This window comes from Ambystoma mexicanum, chromosome 10 (assembly GCF_040938575.1).
Source record: "Ambystoma mexicanum isolate Mex_15411 chromosome 10, UKY_AmexF1_1, whole genome shotgun sequence".
Lineage (NCBI taxonomy): Eukaryota > Metazoa > Chordata > Amphibia > Caudata > Ambystomatidae > Ambystoma > Ambystoma mexicanum.
Window position 1 is genome coordinate 1648733399 of NC_090932.1, and position 17683 is coordinate 1648751081.

Below are 17683 nucleotides of genomic sequence, written 5' to 3' on the forward strand. Positions count from 1 at the left end.
TCTCGTCCCAAGTGGCCTTGTGACTTCAGCCTGCCTGCACCTGAAACAACAACTAGAGATTAATTTAATTTCAAGAGACTGATATCTGGAAATGTGTTATATATTACAGATAAATTAATAACTGGCTGTGCACCCCTATCTTAACAGCCGCTTACTTACCTGGACTTTAGCGCTCATCTACACAGCAGCAGTCCATCTTCCTGACAAAAGCTCCTTGCTTAGCTGGACTCCGGTGCGCATCGACAAGAGGGAGGTGCATTAGGGAAAAGGGCCCTCCCTTGGCTCCCTTTTTGTTTGGTCCAGGCACTGCTGGAGCAGAGGGCTTAGTTAGTTTGGGTGATATGGACACAAGGAGATGATCAGCTCCTGCTACCTGCACCCTTAACCCACCTGTCGATGGGCTACTTTTGCTGCCGCAAACCCAGTAGTGAAAAAGTCAACATTTTCCTCAGCTGTCTCACTCTCCTGATCAACCTGCTTATTTTCTGTCTTTCCTTTCACTATATGGGGGCACAGGTGCATTGATTTCTCTGACAATCTCTAGCCCTTAGAAATGTTATCTGCCCTCGCAGTCTATGGTTAACCTCTCTCAGTCCCCTAATCTTGCAGTCAATGCGTATCGCTTTTGTTTCTTTTAGCCAAGTTGCAAACACCCCTACTGACTAGCGATTATCCTACACTTTTATTGTTCTAATGTTCATTTGAGGGCTCCCAATTTGCCCAAATTAAAAGTCCCCTCTATGGGGAATTTAGTAGGTTTGTCAAGTCATGTCAAGAAATACCAAGAGTCTAAAATGTCACATGCAGTACTGCTAAAGTTAGTGAACATATAATGTGCAAGTGATGCCTGGGGGGCATAGCTTCTACCTGTCTAGACTGCCCCCTGCCCCCTGCCCGTAATCTGTCCCTGGTATTATTCTCAGGTGCCTCACACTCACTTTCCCCTGTACCGTTCACTCTTTGTCTCCACTTCTTCATGGTCCTGAGTGGGGGAAGGGGATATACATATGCTTGACCTGAAGATGTTGACAGGCACTTATTGAGCCATCCTGCACACTATTCCTGCTTTCTCGGAATTATTAGTGTTGATTGTCTCGAAGGATTAGTCCTTTTTTTCTGTCCATGTCCATGGGGCATCATGTGATGGACAATGTCCTGGTGAAACATGGCTGTGCACTTGTACTTCTGGTCACATCCCCCAGGCAATGGGTGTAGGGCCTCCACTCCCATGACAATATCCAGTGCCTATCAACAGTGCAATGTTGTGGCCGGCACTGGCATGGAGTCTGTGGCCTTGCCCCTGTCACATGATGCAGGCTGAATGTCCATACCTACCAAACTGGGCGCACATGCGCAGTTCAGATTACAGGACCCAGAAAGGCCTGCTGCCAATAGGGGCTGAAGGGTGCCCTCATCGATGTCCAGGAAAAATAATAAACACTTAAGCTAGGGGTCGGAGACTGATGTCGTGATGTGTCAGATTTTGTTTTCTTTTACCAATGAATCTCCTTTTCCCACCCCCTTAATTTCATAATCTTTCCCATCCACATGACTGGTATATCATGTCATTAATTATTGTGTACTCAGTTGAGGGCTGCGCGCTTCCACAGGTGATAGTCATAGAGTAGGAGGTGGCAATAACCACAGAGAAGGTGGTGATAGCCAAAGTGGAGAAGGTGGCTCTAACAAAAGACAAGAAGCCGATGGTAACAGAGGAGGAAGTGGTGATAACAGAGGAGGAAGTGGTGCTAACAGAGGAGGAAGTGGTAATGCCAGAGAAGGAAGTTGTGATAACAGAGGAGGAAGTGGTAATAACAGAGGAGGAAGTGGTGATAACAGAGGAGGAAGTGGTGATAACAGAGGAGTAAGTGGTAGTAATAACAGAGACAGAGGTGATACTCCGACTGAAGGACGTGGTGCCCACTGCTGAGGAAAAGGAGGGCAACCCTGTAGCCAGAAAGGATAGGAAGGCTTGAAGAAGCAAGTTGGCTCAAGGCAGGTTGAGGGGCCCGGCAGCGGAACCAGACCCAGGCACGGATGGCAGAGGAAGAGCAGTCAGGGTACTGTGGAGGGGTCTCGTAGAATTGAATAGGGGTTCAGAATTGAGAAAGCTATATCTGGGCTCCGAAGCTGTAAGCCAATATTCACAACCAATGCTGAGTCAGCAGATCAAACTGTAGATTCTGACAACTTATGAGCAAGTTGTTTTTCATACTCCTCAAAGAATGCAGGTTTCAAGGACCAATTTTCAAGGTATTTTCTTGAAAGGCTATTTTTTTGTTTTTATTGTTTATTGTGAAATACATTCATATGAATATTTTCCCATTAAGAAGGATAAAAAGTAAAATTATACAATATCACAGTGGGCCTCATTCCGAGTATGGCGGTAAGGGTTAACGGTCACCGTTAATGGTAACGGTGACCGTTAACCCTTACCGCCATATTCCAAGTTCCCTTTGCGGGTTGGCATTTAACGCCTGCTTTTAGCAGGCATTAAAAAACCAACCCGCAAAGGGACCTTGGAGTAAATTACGGCACCGTAATTTACGGTGCCGTAATTACCGACATCCCCATTCCAATTGAGCCCTATGGGGGCAAAAATGGGAATGGGGATGGGCTATGGTGAATGGGGAATTACCGGTCCCTCCAACCTTGGAATGGACCGGTAATTACTCCATTCACCATGCCGGATTTCCATGGAGTAAATAGCTCCATGGTTGCCAACCATGGAGCTATTTACTCCATGGTTACCGCCAAACTCGGAATGAGGCCCAGTGTTTAAGACATCCATTAAAAAGGGCAAGGAAACTTTGGGCCTCATTACACGGAAGGCGGTGAGCCATGGCGCTATTAGCGCCATGGCTCATGCCGGTAAAATACCGGCACCGCCTTGGCGGAAAGGGGATTTACCGCCCCATTCCAAGGTTGGTGGGGCGGTAAATCCCCCTTCCGCCATTGCCCTTCCCCATTCCCATTTCTGCCCCATAGGGCTCTATGGGAATGGGGAAGGCGCTAATTACGGCACCGCAATTTTGCGGTGCCGTAATTAGCTCCGAGGTCCCTTAGCGGGTTGGTTTTTAACGCCTGCAAAAAGCAGGCGTTAAAGCACCAACCCGCTAAGGGACCTCGTAGTAAGGCGGTAGGGATTTACCGGTACCGGTATTTTACCGGTACCGGTAAATCCCTACCGCCATCCGTGTAATGAGGCCCTTAGACATGTACACCCATACGATCTGACATCAATAAGCATTCCGGAAAATGTCTTAAAAGCACGCACTTCTTCGATAGTAGAAATCCAATCCTTTTCCCCACACTTTTTTTCCGCAAGATGTGAGGTTGCCATCAGTAATCAATACTTCAACATAATATTAGTACATTCACAGCCCGTTTATTCAATGAGAAACAAGATATCCCCTCTAGCAGCTGCCTCAGCTCCCACCATAAGGTGGGGTTAACTCCTGTCGCTATTACTTTACAAACAAACACATTTGTTTGCACGCCACGTGCGCTGCGATGGACAAAAAGCCCAACTCATATCGCAAGAGATGGCTGCCAGCATTCCTGGGGGCAATCTCAACACCCTTCGCCAGAACCACCCTTCGAGTTTTGCCCAGTTCTTCAGAGGGTGAGAGAACAGGATTTCAGCCCAACTCCACGACGGGAGCCATCGAAAAGTAACCACATTTTTTGTTAATTAAAGAGGCTCTCACAGCCAGAGTGGTAATCTTGGTACTCTAAAAAAGAAAAGTTTAATTTCTTGCAGTCCCTCCGTTAAATAAAAACCCAGATAAACAGAGTTGGGGACTTGGTTAACATAATTCTGCCTTTTTCCTGATCAAAATTGAAATAACTTAGTTTTGCCAGTATTAATAGTACGTTCGTGTAATTCGACAGGTCAGCAAGTTGACCCTGCAGATCAATCAGTGTAAAATCTAGCAAAACAAGATCATCTGCGTATTCCCTGCAAAAGAATGGGTAAAGCAGCGGATATCTTTAAAAGCATTAAAAAGGTTGGAAATACCAAGCTTAAAAAGAAGTGGTGCTAGCACACAGCCTTGTTTAAGGCTGCGAGAACTCTGGATCATGCTTGAAAGAGTACAAAAAGTGTTTCATCTGACTCAAACCGATGTGTTTGACTAAAAAGCAATAATCATACTTAAAAGAAGTATTGGGCAACCCTAGTTAAAAAGCTTCTGCCACAAAAGCTCCCTGTCCACGCTGTGGAATGCCATTGAAAAGTCAATAAAAATGATATAAACAGGCTTTGACTTTATCTTGGCTTCCTGTTTTAACACATTCAAAACAAATCAATTTGCGCTTGTTCGAGTGCCCTTCGTAAAACTTGTTCAAGGGGGCACAAACATCCGAGCCCCAGTGGCCCATGCCAGCAGGTCCCATAAAAAGAGTGATGCAAAGACCTTTGAGGGCACATCCAAGGGGCTATCGGGTGGTAATTAGTTGGATCACCAAGAGAGCAGTAATATTTTAGTCTCCAGGATCTTGTCAACATTTTATAATAGCAGCTTGGCCCAAAAACTCGGTTTCCCCTTCAAAACCATCACTGACAACTCGTCCGGGCTAGGGGCCCTAGAGTTAGGGATACGATATATGAGGCCTATCAGATCATCTTGATCGATATGCAAACCCCAGGGCTCTTGGTCAACAGATTCTTTGAAAGACAAGTCTTCCTGCGCACCCCCATATATCATAGAATGATGTGCAGCCCATTTAGATTCTGTGATGGGATTAACCCGAGACTTAGTTTGTGAGTCAGGGTTAATAATTCTCCAAAAAGCGAAGGTATACTTAAGCATCCTTTGCAAATCCCTTAGAAGCTGAATGTACCTATGATTTCGAAGCCAATTATCATAGGCACTTCTAAGCCGGCCAAGTCAATCACAGGGCTCTAACGCAGTGCTCTGCGTAATTCTTTTTTATTCCCCTGTATATCCGGGTTGTGAACATGTCTATGTACAGCCAGGGGTTTCCTACGAAGGTGCATCTGATTAAAAACCGCGTTCAGCGAACCCACGTAGGAAGCTTCCTTTAACAGGACATATAAACCTGTGTGGCCCACGAGGCCCATCAAAATGTCATTGAAAGACCTTATGTTATGGTCATTCCATGCTAAGCAATTTCCACCCGCAAATACTGGGTGAAACAGACTTGCTCCAGGCTTCTTTCTGAGACCCTCCAGTTCAGATAAAGAGGCAAATGATCACTCAGGGATGTGGCCTTTATATTAAAGGAAGAGATAGATGAGTATATTTCCTGCAAGACGAACTTAATCTGAAATCTTTCGCTGGGAGTCTCTTTCCCAGGTATTTTGTGGTATCTCGACTCCCACGACATTCCCATTTATTACGCAAAGGCCTCTGCCTCCATCAGGGACAGAAATGCCATTTCTCTCTCCCTTCTAGCAGAATTCGTCCCACACACCTCCCCAAAGTTCGGTAAATGCATGAGGCATTCAGATCACCACAGACAATAACTGAACTGCTGTTCCAGTGTGGCTGCCAACCAAACAAAACCTCTCTGATAGCCTCAAAAAGTTCTTCTTGGGTGATTTTAGCTGGATTCCAATAGATGTTCATTAAGAGGGTATGAGTGAGGTCTGGAAAGACTGAATGCTCCCACTCCAGGTCCACCACCTGAATGAAAGTGTTAGGTTGTGAAAATAACGTCAGAGTAACAGAAATATCCGTCCTAATTCCACAGAGCAGACCAGATGCCGGGCAGCCTTTTTCCCCGTTGTAGGCAGAGTTCAGTAAAAGTGCATAACCAGCTAATACCGGCAGCTCCTGGAACCACGTATCCTGGAAGCAGAACAGGTTCGCCCCAGTTGGGTCCACACTACAATCCTGGAACAGGTGGGTAAAACCCCTTCTGTTCCGAGAAATAACCTTGAACTCTCTGCCGAAGGGGGCTGGTGTCTGCTAACCGCAAGATGTTATCCTGGAGGTCAAAGATCCCACCAACCAGCTCCAATTCTGGTTGTTATCTGCAGATAAGCCTGATGATTACATGCCTCCCTCCTCCTCTCATTATCCAAAAAACATTTGATTTGGAATCCTGGTGGAGTAGCCAAAAAAAAGTTGCTTTTTCCTTTCAATGCCTCTGCCGGCTGGTACAAATCTTTAATGGGTGAGGTTCAAAAAAGCTGGTGATGGGAGCGAAGCCAAGTTGTGACACCCAGCGCAGAAGCCAATTGTGCTGTTTGGGGCTGTCTCCCCCACCAGTGATGCTTGTAAGCACCAGGAGAAAAACAATAGGATTTGGAAGAGCTGGGGAAAACTATTGCTGAAGTTAAATCAGTGGGGCATGCTGTCACTGGATAGCAGTGAGTGGTGTGATGAATCGGAGATGATCATCCCAGAAAGCAGCCGCTACCTGATCCTGACCCAGTGGGTGGTATCATGTGGGAGGATCACATGAGGGGGAGATTCAGGTCAGGAAGAATGGGAAAATACTTTATATCCCTAATGATCATACCGTAATAATGGCATTGGCGCATAGTAAAGTTGGACATTTTGAGAGAAAATAGAATAGGAACATTATGCTCCCGGGTCTGAGACAAGGAAGAGGAGCTTGGCTCAGGAAGGGCATTTTGAATACCGGACTAATGAATGAAGGCAATTTGGGCGCAACTCTTATCATAAGAGACAGAATGAAAAGAACATATTTTAACCACCATTCCCAAAGCCTGGGGCGAACAAATCAGTGTGAGTGTCAGACACAAGAACTAGCTATATCAATATTATTCCGGCACTGACCTGAATCCGTGACTGATGCAAGATGACTTTGGGCCTCATTACACGTTGTCCGGTAAGGGAATACCGTTACCGGTAACGGAATACCGGCAACGTTATTTTCCCAAGCCGATCACGACCCGGACCCACCGCTATTAGCGCACCCGTAAAGTACGGTGCCACTAATAGCGGCGGTGCCGTGTGCGCGCGACCCCCACACCGTAAATAGCGCCATGGCGCTAATAGCACGCAATCACAACCCATGCGTACATGGCAATACCGGCATCCCAAAGACCCAAAAAGCAGTTACCGGCATGGCGCTAATAACAGCATCGAAAACCACACGTTAACAGGCATGAGCAGTGTTCCCATCTGCCACAGGTGGACACAATCAGCACAGGTGGAGGCAATGGAGACAGGCAGTACTAAAGAGCACACCACACCCCTTCCCACACCCCTTCCCACAGCAAGATGGTCCCAATACCAGCAGCATGACATGGGCTTGTGTACATTATTGCAGTGCAGCAACAACAACAACAGGCAGCACAGATGAGACGAAGGAGGAGGAGGAGGAGGAGGGCAAGACTGGTGCAGCAAGCACCACCAGGGCACCCAGAAATACCACAAGGGCAGCCAACAAACCCCTGGATTCAAGGCGAAGATGACCATGGCATGTGTAAGGCTCATCGGATAGAATGTGCCCATGCCACCATGCAACCACCAGAAGAGCATGATGTGGATGTGGATGAGTATGGGTGAAGTGCCCCGCCAGGACATGCAAGAGGCGATGGCACGGCGGGACAGGATCTGCGTCAGCATCTGAATCTGGAATAGCATCAGGTACAAAGGTGGGATATCATGGATGGAGAGATGTGCATTGTTGCCATTGTGCCCATTTTGAAGCCCACAAAGGCCCCTGTCCCAAAGAAAATCACACATACGCAATGATGGAGACCAGGCCTGTGTTTCAACCTCAGAACAGTGTATTTCAAACATAATATGAACAGAAAGTGCTTGTCCCCAACTATGCAAATGGCCTTACCCCCCCGCCCCCACAACACCCCCGAATACACCCTTACCCCCCTCCCCCCACAACACTGCCACGTGAGCCTCCAGGCGTGATTGTGCCCTTCCCCACATGTGGCCGATAGTCCCTGATGGCCCTATTTGTCAGTGCCTGCTCCGTCTTCGGGTGCCTGCGATGTGGGGCGCCTCAGGTTGCGCATGGACCGGCGAAGGGGGCTAGTGTGACGTGAACTCCCTGAGGAGGCGGGGCCAGGTTCATCCGTGGTTGGTAGCGGGCATCTGCGCTCAATTGCATCTGCAATGCGGTTCATGGCCTGTCTTAGTAGGCCCATTTCAGTGCAGATGCGGGTGGTGCATGCCTCCATGCACTCCCTTGTCTGTTGTGCAAATGCACCAATGTCCGCCCTCAGGCGCCCTGTCTCCGCCACATGTTGCCCTACTAGAGCTGTGATTTCGGTCTGCCTCTGTATCACAGCTGAGAGCCCATGTTGCATGTCAGCTGCCAGTGGCATGGCTGATGCGCCTGGATCCATTGCACTGTCATCAGGTGTGGATACCTGTGTGCCCCATGACACATCATGTGGGTGGGTGGGTGTTGCACCTTGGCTAAACGGACCTGGTGAGAACATCGGGCTTGACAGTGATGTGCGTATCGGTATGGGGCTCTGACTCTGATCCTCAATGGCAGGTTCTACCTTCGCATCCGAACCTGGGGCAGTGGCTGCTGCCTCACCCGTTGAGCTGGTGGCAGCAGAGTGCACTTCCCCAATGCTGCCCTCACTAGCTGGGAGGCACACTCCTGTGGGTGTCACGACGGCAGCAGGCATGGCCTCTGGCTGTGTGGAACTGCTGCTCCTGTTGCCTTTCTCCCTTTGAACCAAGTCACTCCTCGTGGGTCCCCTAGAGGATGTGGTGGTGTCCCCCGTGGCATCCCTTCTGGCCTTTTTCCTGGGTGCGGAAGCAGGTGTTGAGGTGCATGCCTCCTCAGTATCCGTGTGTGAACCTGCAGGGGTGAAAAAAGGGGTAAATCATCATCTATGGGTCGACCTGACTTATGCAGGATGCATACGTCATGCTGTCCAATGCATTTGGGGCTCTTCAGTGTGGAGGCAATTAATGGGGATGTGGCTGGCTCATGCATGAGTGGCCCTGTCTTGGACGGGTATGCGGTGATGCATGCATGTCTGTTTGTGGCTGGATCCACGGCATTCATATGGACACATGATTGGGGAACCCCTCACTCTTCACTGCGCATTGTTTGGTGTATTCACTCACCTCCATCAGATGTAATGGGCACGCCATGCTCCACATCTCCGACCCCTTCGATCGATTCGACCCCAATCGTGGAGGCACATATCTCCTCCCACTCCTTCAGCTTCAATGGGGACTCTGCACCACCTCCTGTGCCCATTGCCATGTTGCGGTTCACTGTTAATATATTCCGCACACGGACCCGAAGGTCATCCCACCTCTTGCGGCAGTCCTTTACACTCCGGGTGGTAGTGCCCACCGCACTGACTTTTTGTGCAACTTCGGCCCAGATGGCCTTTTTCTTAAGGAGGGCCTCCCTCCGCATGTCATTCACGAGCACTACTTCTGCATTGGCAGCAGGTGTGGTGGTCAGCATCAGAAGCTCCTCATTGGAGAATCTTTCTTTGCGCTGGCGTTCTGCAGTTTTTTTTAGGGCCTTTGGCATCTTCGGGCTATCCGGTATGGTTCCTGGTCGGAGTTCCCTGGATATATGTCCTGGATGCAGAGGATGGCAATGGATGGTGTTTTTAAAGATGGCCGCCGTGCTCTTTCCCGTTCCTGTACGATGGCGTAATTTCCGGTTCCGCTTTGTAACGGTGACCGGTAATAGCGTTGACCGCTATTTACAGGTGGCGGGAGGGCGGAGGCACTATCGACGGTTTGGACGATGCCGGTAAGGGGCATTTTGGGGGATTTAACGGCAGGGCAGTACAGTCATTTATGGCATGGCTCTATGCTCGTGTCCGCGTACTCGTAATGGGACGCTATTAGCGGCCTCTTGCGAGGGCGGACACGCTGATAGCGCCATGCCGTTAAATTCCGATTTTTACCGGACAACGTGTAATGAGGCCCTTTAGGAGTTCCCCCAATTGCTCTGCTTCCCCCTCCCCGTTGAAAACAGAATCAGGGGGAGCAGAACTTCCAGGGAAACCCTCTAGTGGAAACAACCCTGGTGGTCAGGCATCTTCCGAGTTCTACGTGCTGTTTCTGTTGCTAGCAGAGGATTGGGATGTTTGTTTATACAGGCAGATGGCGCTGGCTCTCACTGGCTCGTGCTGAAAGAGAAACACACAGGTGAGGGCGAACACTAGCACTAGGTATCTGATGCTGATTCACAGAAGGAAGTAATTACCCTGAGGTTTTCCTCTCTGGACCATGAAGGATCTGGGGCTTAGGCTGTGCGAGAGCTGCTGTCCGGCTGAGGAGATAATAGAATGTTTGAGAGAGAGGGAAAGAATGCCGGCATAGAGGGCTAGGGGGTGGAGCCTACCTACGTGTCAAAGGTTTACAGAACTCAGATGTCGGTCTGCCGATACAGAGCTGGGTATGAGACTGCGGTTGCTGTCGTGCTGCAAGAGTCGGAATATGAGTAATGCAGAAGCAAAGGGAAAGGATCAAGAGGCCGGTAAGACTGATAGCATACCGAAGGAGGGGGTGCTGCTATGCAATAGGATTTGAAATGCGTGCACCAGGCAAAGACTGAAGAGGGCCGCGGGCGAGGACTCGAGGAGGAGGGTTTAGAGCGATGTGAGGGATAAAATGAAGATGAGGCAATACACAAGGACTGAATCAATAGCAATATGCCAGGAATTAGTTGCGAACTCACGGAGCAAGCACTGCATAGAGTAGCGACGCATCAGCTCTCTGTCTGCGGTCCATGATAACTTCCTCCCACTATTCCAATGGGCAGACAGCAGGGAGAGGAGAAAAGGCTGAAACGTTACTGGGGTTTGGAGGCGCCATCCTAGGGGAAAGATATGTCACCAGCCCGACTCGCCTCCTCCTGTTCCTTAGAGATCATTGCTGCCCATGGAGCATGACAGTGAGAGACATTGTCAATGTGTACTGCTTCCTTACAGAAGTTATAACCCTCTTGTGGTTGTTGAAAGTCAAAAGAATCATTCATGAAACAGTTGTTGGTTTAACTTTTCCCACTGAGGATGTGAATGTGGAAAGTTTTAAACAATCCTCACCACAAAGTACTGGTAGTAGTAATAGGAGTTTTTATTCTGGCAGAGGAGTGTACCAGGAAAGAGACATTGGGCCTCATTACGACCCTGGCGGTAAGGGGTTAGCGCCATCGTTAGCTGCGCCGACCCCTTACCGCCAATCACGAGTTCCCTCTCCGCCATGGCGGATTTTACACCTGCTTCTAGCGGGTGTAAAAATCCATGGCGGTAAGGGAACTTGGTGTTAATTACGCCACCGTAATTTACGGTGGCGTAATTAACGCCTTCCCCACTCCCATTATGCCCTATGGGGCAAAAATGGGAATGGGGAAGGGTAAATGGGGATTGGGGATTTACCGCCCCGCCAAGGTCGGAATGGGGCGGTAAATCCCCTTACCGCCATGGTGTTAACGTAGTTAGCACCATGGCGGTAAAGTCACGGCCCTGGCGGTAACTTTCCGCCAGGGTCGTAATGAGGCCCATTTAGTGGCTAATCCTGGCAGGTGAGTGTACCAGAAAGAAGAAATTGAAGTACAATAATGTGGTAGGAGGTTGTGGTGGAAAACAGTGGATATCCATTGATGTGTACCAATGAACTATTGTGGAATCATCCTGTCAAATCTGTGTTGCTTATGAAGAAGAAATGTGATTCAATGGAAGATGATTGGTCTTCAGAGAAGAGAATAATTACATTGTGTACTGACCTGATATATGAAGACAAAGGGCCTCATTACAAGTTAGCCGGTCTGGATTTAACGGTGCCGGTAAAACCGTACCGCACTGTTTCCGGACCGGCTAACTAAGAGTTCTGCGGCCGGTGGTATTACACCCGCCATGTCTGACCTGGCGGGCGTAACGGCACCGGCCGCAGTCGGACATGGAAACACCGGCACCATTACCAGATGGTGCCGGTGTTTCCACAGCCCCCCATTCCCATGGAGCCCTAGGGAACTCCATGGGAATGGGGAGTAACGGAATGCCGGCTCCGGAATTACCGGATCACCAGGGCTGTAATGCCCCGGTAATTCTGGCAAGTCTGGAGCCGGTAATTAATTCTGGGTCCAGCAGCAACCTGCTGGTTTTTCCAGTACGGTTACCACCGGACTTGGAATGAGGCCCAAAGTGTTTTTTGTTTTGTCAAACAGCAGTTGAAAAGTGAGAAGTCTATTTGAAAATAAGAAAATTATATTGCCAAGTGAAGTTCATATGGAATGTACTGAACTGTGTGCTATATTTCAAGTGGAACTTGGCTATTGAAAGAACTTTCTTGATTTTGAACTTTGGGTTGAAATACCCTGAATTGTTCCAGGGGAAGGGGATTCAACCATTGTTAGAAGGATTTATGTTTATTTCTCAGTGTACATTTAAATGTTATTTTATGAGTTAGTACATGCAATGATCCCTGTATGATTTTGTTGTATGTATGAGTGTGAGGGACATAGATTTTTGGACATTAGGTAATTTTCATTTAGCCTTGGTTTGATAGGTAGGGAAACACTTGTTAGGTTAGGGAAAGATAGGCGTTTGTCTCACCCGTATTGTATAATAAAATGGCTACTTGTGGGAAAACTCTATCTACTTTTTTGTCTCGCATTTCTGACCCCTCACTGCGGAGAAACACAAAAGCTTTCCGTTTACCAACATGGCAGCTTAATACACTTGACCGCCTGGAGGAATGTGAGAAGTGGTGTTAGGACTCCCCTCTGTAGTTGGCGAGCAACAAGAATTGTGTGCTCCTAAGTAAGCCCTCAGTTTATCAGAAGCCACACAGGAGCAGAAGCCAGCGGACCAGTGCTTCTGGAAGCTATATCAGGCTTTGATGAGCCGCCATGCCATGGGACACTGTGAGGCCCAACAACCACCTCTGCAGATTTTGCCTTTCAACAACTGCTGCAGGTGGCTTGTCGCGATGAGCAACATATGTAGTAAGAGCGCTTTGAGGCCATAGCAGGTTTCTGAAACAAAAGAATGCAGGAACAAGCAAAGAGATGCAGACATGTTCTCTCCATGCAATAAATCAAAAAAGAAGGATAGATCCTGCGGTGAGCCGGAAAATCAAGGAGAAAACATACTGAAAGTTATAGGTAAAGTTCTTATGCCAATACAACCTCTTCAATTCACTGAAAACCAGGTGGGGAAGACGGTGTTCTCACTAGACACTTTGGAGGCCAGAAATAGAGAGTAAGGGCTGCAGTCTGTTGTTCTTCAACTTACTTCTCTTAATGAAACGGTTTGTCGTACTGAGTTCCGAATTCTTGACATAATGGAGTTGAGAAAACCTGAATGTGTGCTCTACTTGACAAAAAACTGGAGCGGCTGAAAATCACTGGCGTGCTCCAAACATTGGAATAATGGGAGTCCCAGCGCCAATAACGCCTGAAAAGTGGCATGATATTTATTGTCCAAGGTGGGGACTGGAGTTGAATGAGGGGTTTTACAAATTATGAGAGCATATCATCTGAGGTCAAAGATACAGGTGACCTTTCCCTCAGCTGAAGGAGGCAGTGTGGTGCGGTGGCTATTCTTGGTGATCCAGAGAATCGATAACCACTTAGTGAAAGGTTAGTAAAGAATTGAGATCTGAACTTTGATGCTGATTTGATGCTCATTTCCCCAGCTCTTAACAAAGCAAGCAATACAAAGAAAGTGGAATCTCATTCAAGTTAGGAAAGTGCTGCAGATTCTACTATTCCTGCTTCACTCTAGTGCCCTGACAGACTTGAGGTCTCCTTCCAGGTGTTTGTTGACCCAAAGCTGCCGAAGGATTTCTTCAGCCACTTGAGTAGGGCTTGGGGGCAGGGGAAAGAGAACAAGAGGCTCCTGATTGATCTACACATACTGACACTTTGTGATGTGCCACCTGATGTGGGGGTTGTTCGGGGAGTGCCCATATCCACCATGTGAAAGTTCTTTTCTTTTCTGTTTGTGTAAGCAATAATGGATAGAGAAGTGTTATGGACCCATTTGTAATAATACTATTCATAGTAGTGACCTTGAATAATTGTTAGATTGTTGACACAACTCTGCACCCTTTTGGTTGTGCCCTCTGCTTAACTCTTTTCCTCTCTATCATCCACATTTACCATCTCTTTTTCCTCCTCTCTCTATCTCTCTGATTCTCTCAGGTGTTCCTAATCTACATTTTTCACTTTCTGGATTTTCTTTCTGCTTCCTTTATCTGACCCTATAGAGATTCTAACTCAATCATAGACTTTGGTGTTTGAACACCAATAAAATTGATGTTGCGGAAAAGGGACTGATTGCAATGGGCAAAGTGACATGGTTATCTGGAGGGGTCACAGCCAAATTGAAAGCTTTATGAAAAGCTTCTGGTACTTTAATTCTCTTGCTTAAGTTGCACCAAAGATTTGAATGTGGATTCTCTACAGTGTGGAATAGAAGCACTGTGGAAATCATCATATAGATAGGCATGAACCAAAACCTTCAGTAATCTCTTGTGAGTTTCCCATAAAGCACTGATAGGCTTTTAATTTATTTTACAGCTGTGAAAATCAAATCCCTTTCTCTGAACAAAGGTGAACTAGAAATTGAGCCGGGCATGAGACTACTTATCAACTGCCACTATACAACAGATAAGACTGTGAACCCCAGCGAAGTGAAGGTCGAGTGGGGCGTCATAAAAGGCTTCCATGGACCATACACACCTGTGATTCGTGTTTTGGACTCAATCGTGGAATCGTTGTCAGAGCCCAGTGTTTATGCTGAGAGAGCTCAAATGTTCTTGTCCCTCATACCCAAGGGCAACTGTTCGCTCATCATCAACCCAACTTCCAAGAACGACAGCGGCATCTACCAGGTCAAGATGTTCATCGAAGGTCATCTCTACGACAAATCTCCATCAGTCAATGTGCATGTCAAGAGAAAGGAAGGCGAACAAGGTAAACACATCAGATGCATTAGCTGGATTTATTGAATCACGTTAGTCATTAGCCAGGCAAACAATGTTCAAAAGTATACGTTCTACATCATCATCATTTTGTAAAACCATTATGAGCTTGGTCTAGCTTGCGCATGCGCTCCACAGCCATATAGGAAGATGCTAACCTGAGACAGCAGCTCTGCAGTACTCTTTCAATCATAGAAAATGTGGTTTTCAAAGGGCATTAGAGAAGCAGTATATTTATACATTCTTGGGCGTTCATTCTTTAAAATGTTATAATTGTCTAAATTGACATTTATTAATCATCTATATAAAACTATGACTAGTTTCAAGAAATGCAGTTAGCTTTACCCAAAACTATTTTAACTGTAGGTAACACTGAAAGTTAGCAAAACCTCTTATAGCGACATAGCTACAGTATCGGTCCAGACTATCATACATGCACATACATACAGACCCACACCATAAGAAGTATTTAGGCTTAGAGTTGATGGACATCCTATTAATCTAGGCTAGACTCATCAGTCTAGCTACGTGACAGGGTTCTATTTAGGTAAATGTTTGTACCCATGGCTAATAAAGGCTGTCAGAAGTAGCATTGAGAGAGACTTTCCAATATTGAATTACTTTGTCATACAACTGTATAATTAGGGTTTACAGAAAAGATCACCTTCCTAATGGATTACAGCCACCAGAGTGATTTATTCTTGGACCGTACACCTCATCTGCATGGGTAGGACTGTATGCAATGAGGTCCAACCTCCATAGAAACCAGACAACGGTGATGACTTACAGCTCCACGGTGGCATTACTCTACCTGCTTGGCAGAGGTGTGTTGCTTTGATAGAAAATTAAGTATTGTAAATGTTGGTTTGTTAGCTGGTGGAGGTCAGCTCTTTTTCCCCCTGTTGAGTGGCATTGGTCTGCATGATGTAAGTGTTTTAATTTAGATATAGTTAGGATGGTCTGTATAGCACAGTCTCTGCAATGGGCAATATAGGAATAAGTACAGACCACCATTTAAGGCTGCTCCTACCATGAAAGGTAGCTTTGTGTAGCAGATTATCAGTTCAAATATTGCCATGCCATTTTCAAACTTCCCATGTAATCGCATATTTCCATTTACTCACACGCATATCTCACTTCGATGCCATCTGGTTTCACGGGTACTGGCTTCTTTAAGATTTGCTTGCATGCTAGCAAAGGATGTAGATGCAGTCACCCATCGATTCTTCTGGCCACACAATCATCTTTCACAAACCTCCACTACTCCCCACCATCTCCAAAAATTCCTGCAGCTGGGACTACTCAGTTATTGTTTCCACTTGAACCTGAAATACCCTAATGTGCATTGTGACGCATCAGGACAACTCGTTCCTTCTGTCCATAGGGGACCCACTGCCTTTGAGGCTAGGGAGGTGAGACCGCTATGCATGACACTCCCTGGGGGTCTAGGTAAGTGGGACCTCACTGAGATTGACTCCCCTCTTGGGGACAAGGTCTCTCATTCCACCAAGCAACTCCCTGTCCAAAACACAATTTCTGCCAATATGGATGTTGGAAAGACTTTGGCATCTCCTGGAATGACAATATTCTACAAAGCTCTTTTGTTGTATCTTTAGGCTGCAGGCAATGCTGAACGGTGCCTAGATGCCATTATCAAGGTTGACGGACAACATCCTGGGTATTCCACTGATGTGTATAAGGAGAGAAACTCCTACGGAGGAGAGAGAGCAAGTTCTGCGCAGAGGCAAGCCTCGGTAGCATTGATGTCCTGGAGGGGAGGAGCCACGTCAAGCTGTAGAGCCAGCGGTGGTGTGAGGGAAACAAGACCTGCTAGCTGGCGACTGCACAGTGCATACCTTGATTGATCATGAAGCTCAGGTGCAGGGGAAAGGGACACTGAGAAGAGAACAATCTTCTCGGGTGGCATGACCACTGAGAAGCAGTGGTGGGCCGGGCCCCCAGCAAACGACTCCGAGACCCGGCAGAGGAACGGAGTATGAGGTCCCAAGCTCCATTCGGCAACTACCGTTCCCACTGAGAGAGCTACTGATGGGGAAGCAGACGTTGCCGACTTGTACAGGCTAGCTAGGCATAAGACTGCTGATTTCTATGAATATCGAAACCGATGCTGGTACGAGAACTTAACGGGCGCACAGTCCCATTGAACCTGAACGAAAGGAATACAAACACTGTAATTCAAGGCTGGAATTGCCTCCTAAGGTACGAGCACTCAGGGGAGTGTAACGGGTGCACGCCCCACTAAATTGGAGCAAAAGAAATACTCTGTAATTCAAGGCTGGAATAGCCACACAAAGCACAACAACTTAGAAGAATGTAACAGGCACACAGCCCTGCTGAATCCAAACAAAATAGATGCGAACATTGTGTATTAATGCTGGAATAGCCAACAAAGTATCAAAGGAGGACAGATATAAGTCCTACGCTGAGAGAGAGCGAAAGAAAGTGGAATGCTCTGCAGCACAGGTACCAAAGTGGAAGAAACCACACGGAGCTGTGTTACTCAAGCAGGCAGACGCCTTAAGAGAAATTGTGTATTTGAAAAATAAGACATTTACGACAGGGCCACAGGACTTTGGGAATTCCCAACGCCACAAAGATGAGGAAAAAAAGAAGTGTCTTTTCAAGTAATCCTGGAGGGATTAGAACACTTAAAGATCAGAGACTGTTTTTCTATATCAAGGGGATAGTGAAATTCTGACTCAATTTAATGAGTTTAGCTAGACTGCTGCAATGCCTAGCAAATGGACCATAACATGAAAGTGTATCTAGAAGCCACAGTT

At 47.1% G+C, this 17683-nt stretch overlaps 1 protein-coding gene across 1 annotated transcript in view; it reads left to right on the forward strand.

Annotated features, from left to right (window-relative positions):
* LOC138493376 (neurofilament heavy polypeptide-like) overlaps nucleotides 1-17683 on the forward strand; it is a 578692-nt gene that overhangs the window by 133290 nt on the left and 427719 nt on the right. The window contains exon 2 of the mRNA XM_069620415.1: nucleotides 14479-14874. Coding sequence (XP_069476516.1) covers nucleotides 14479-14874 — 396 coding nt within the window. The remainder of the gene's footprint in view (nucleotides 1-14478; nucleotides 14875-17683) is intronic.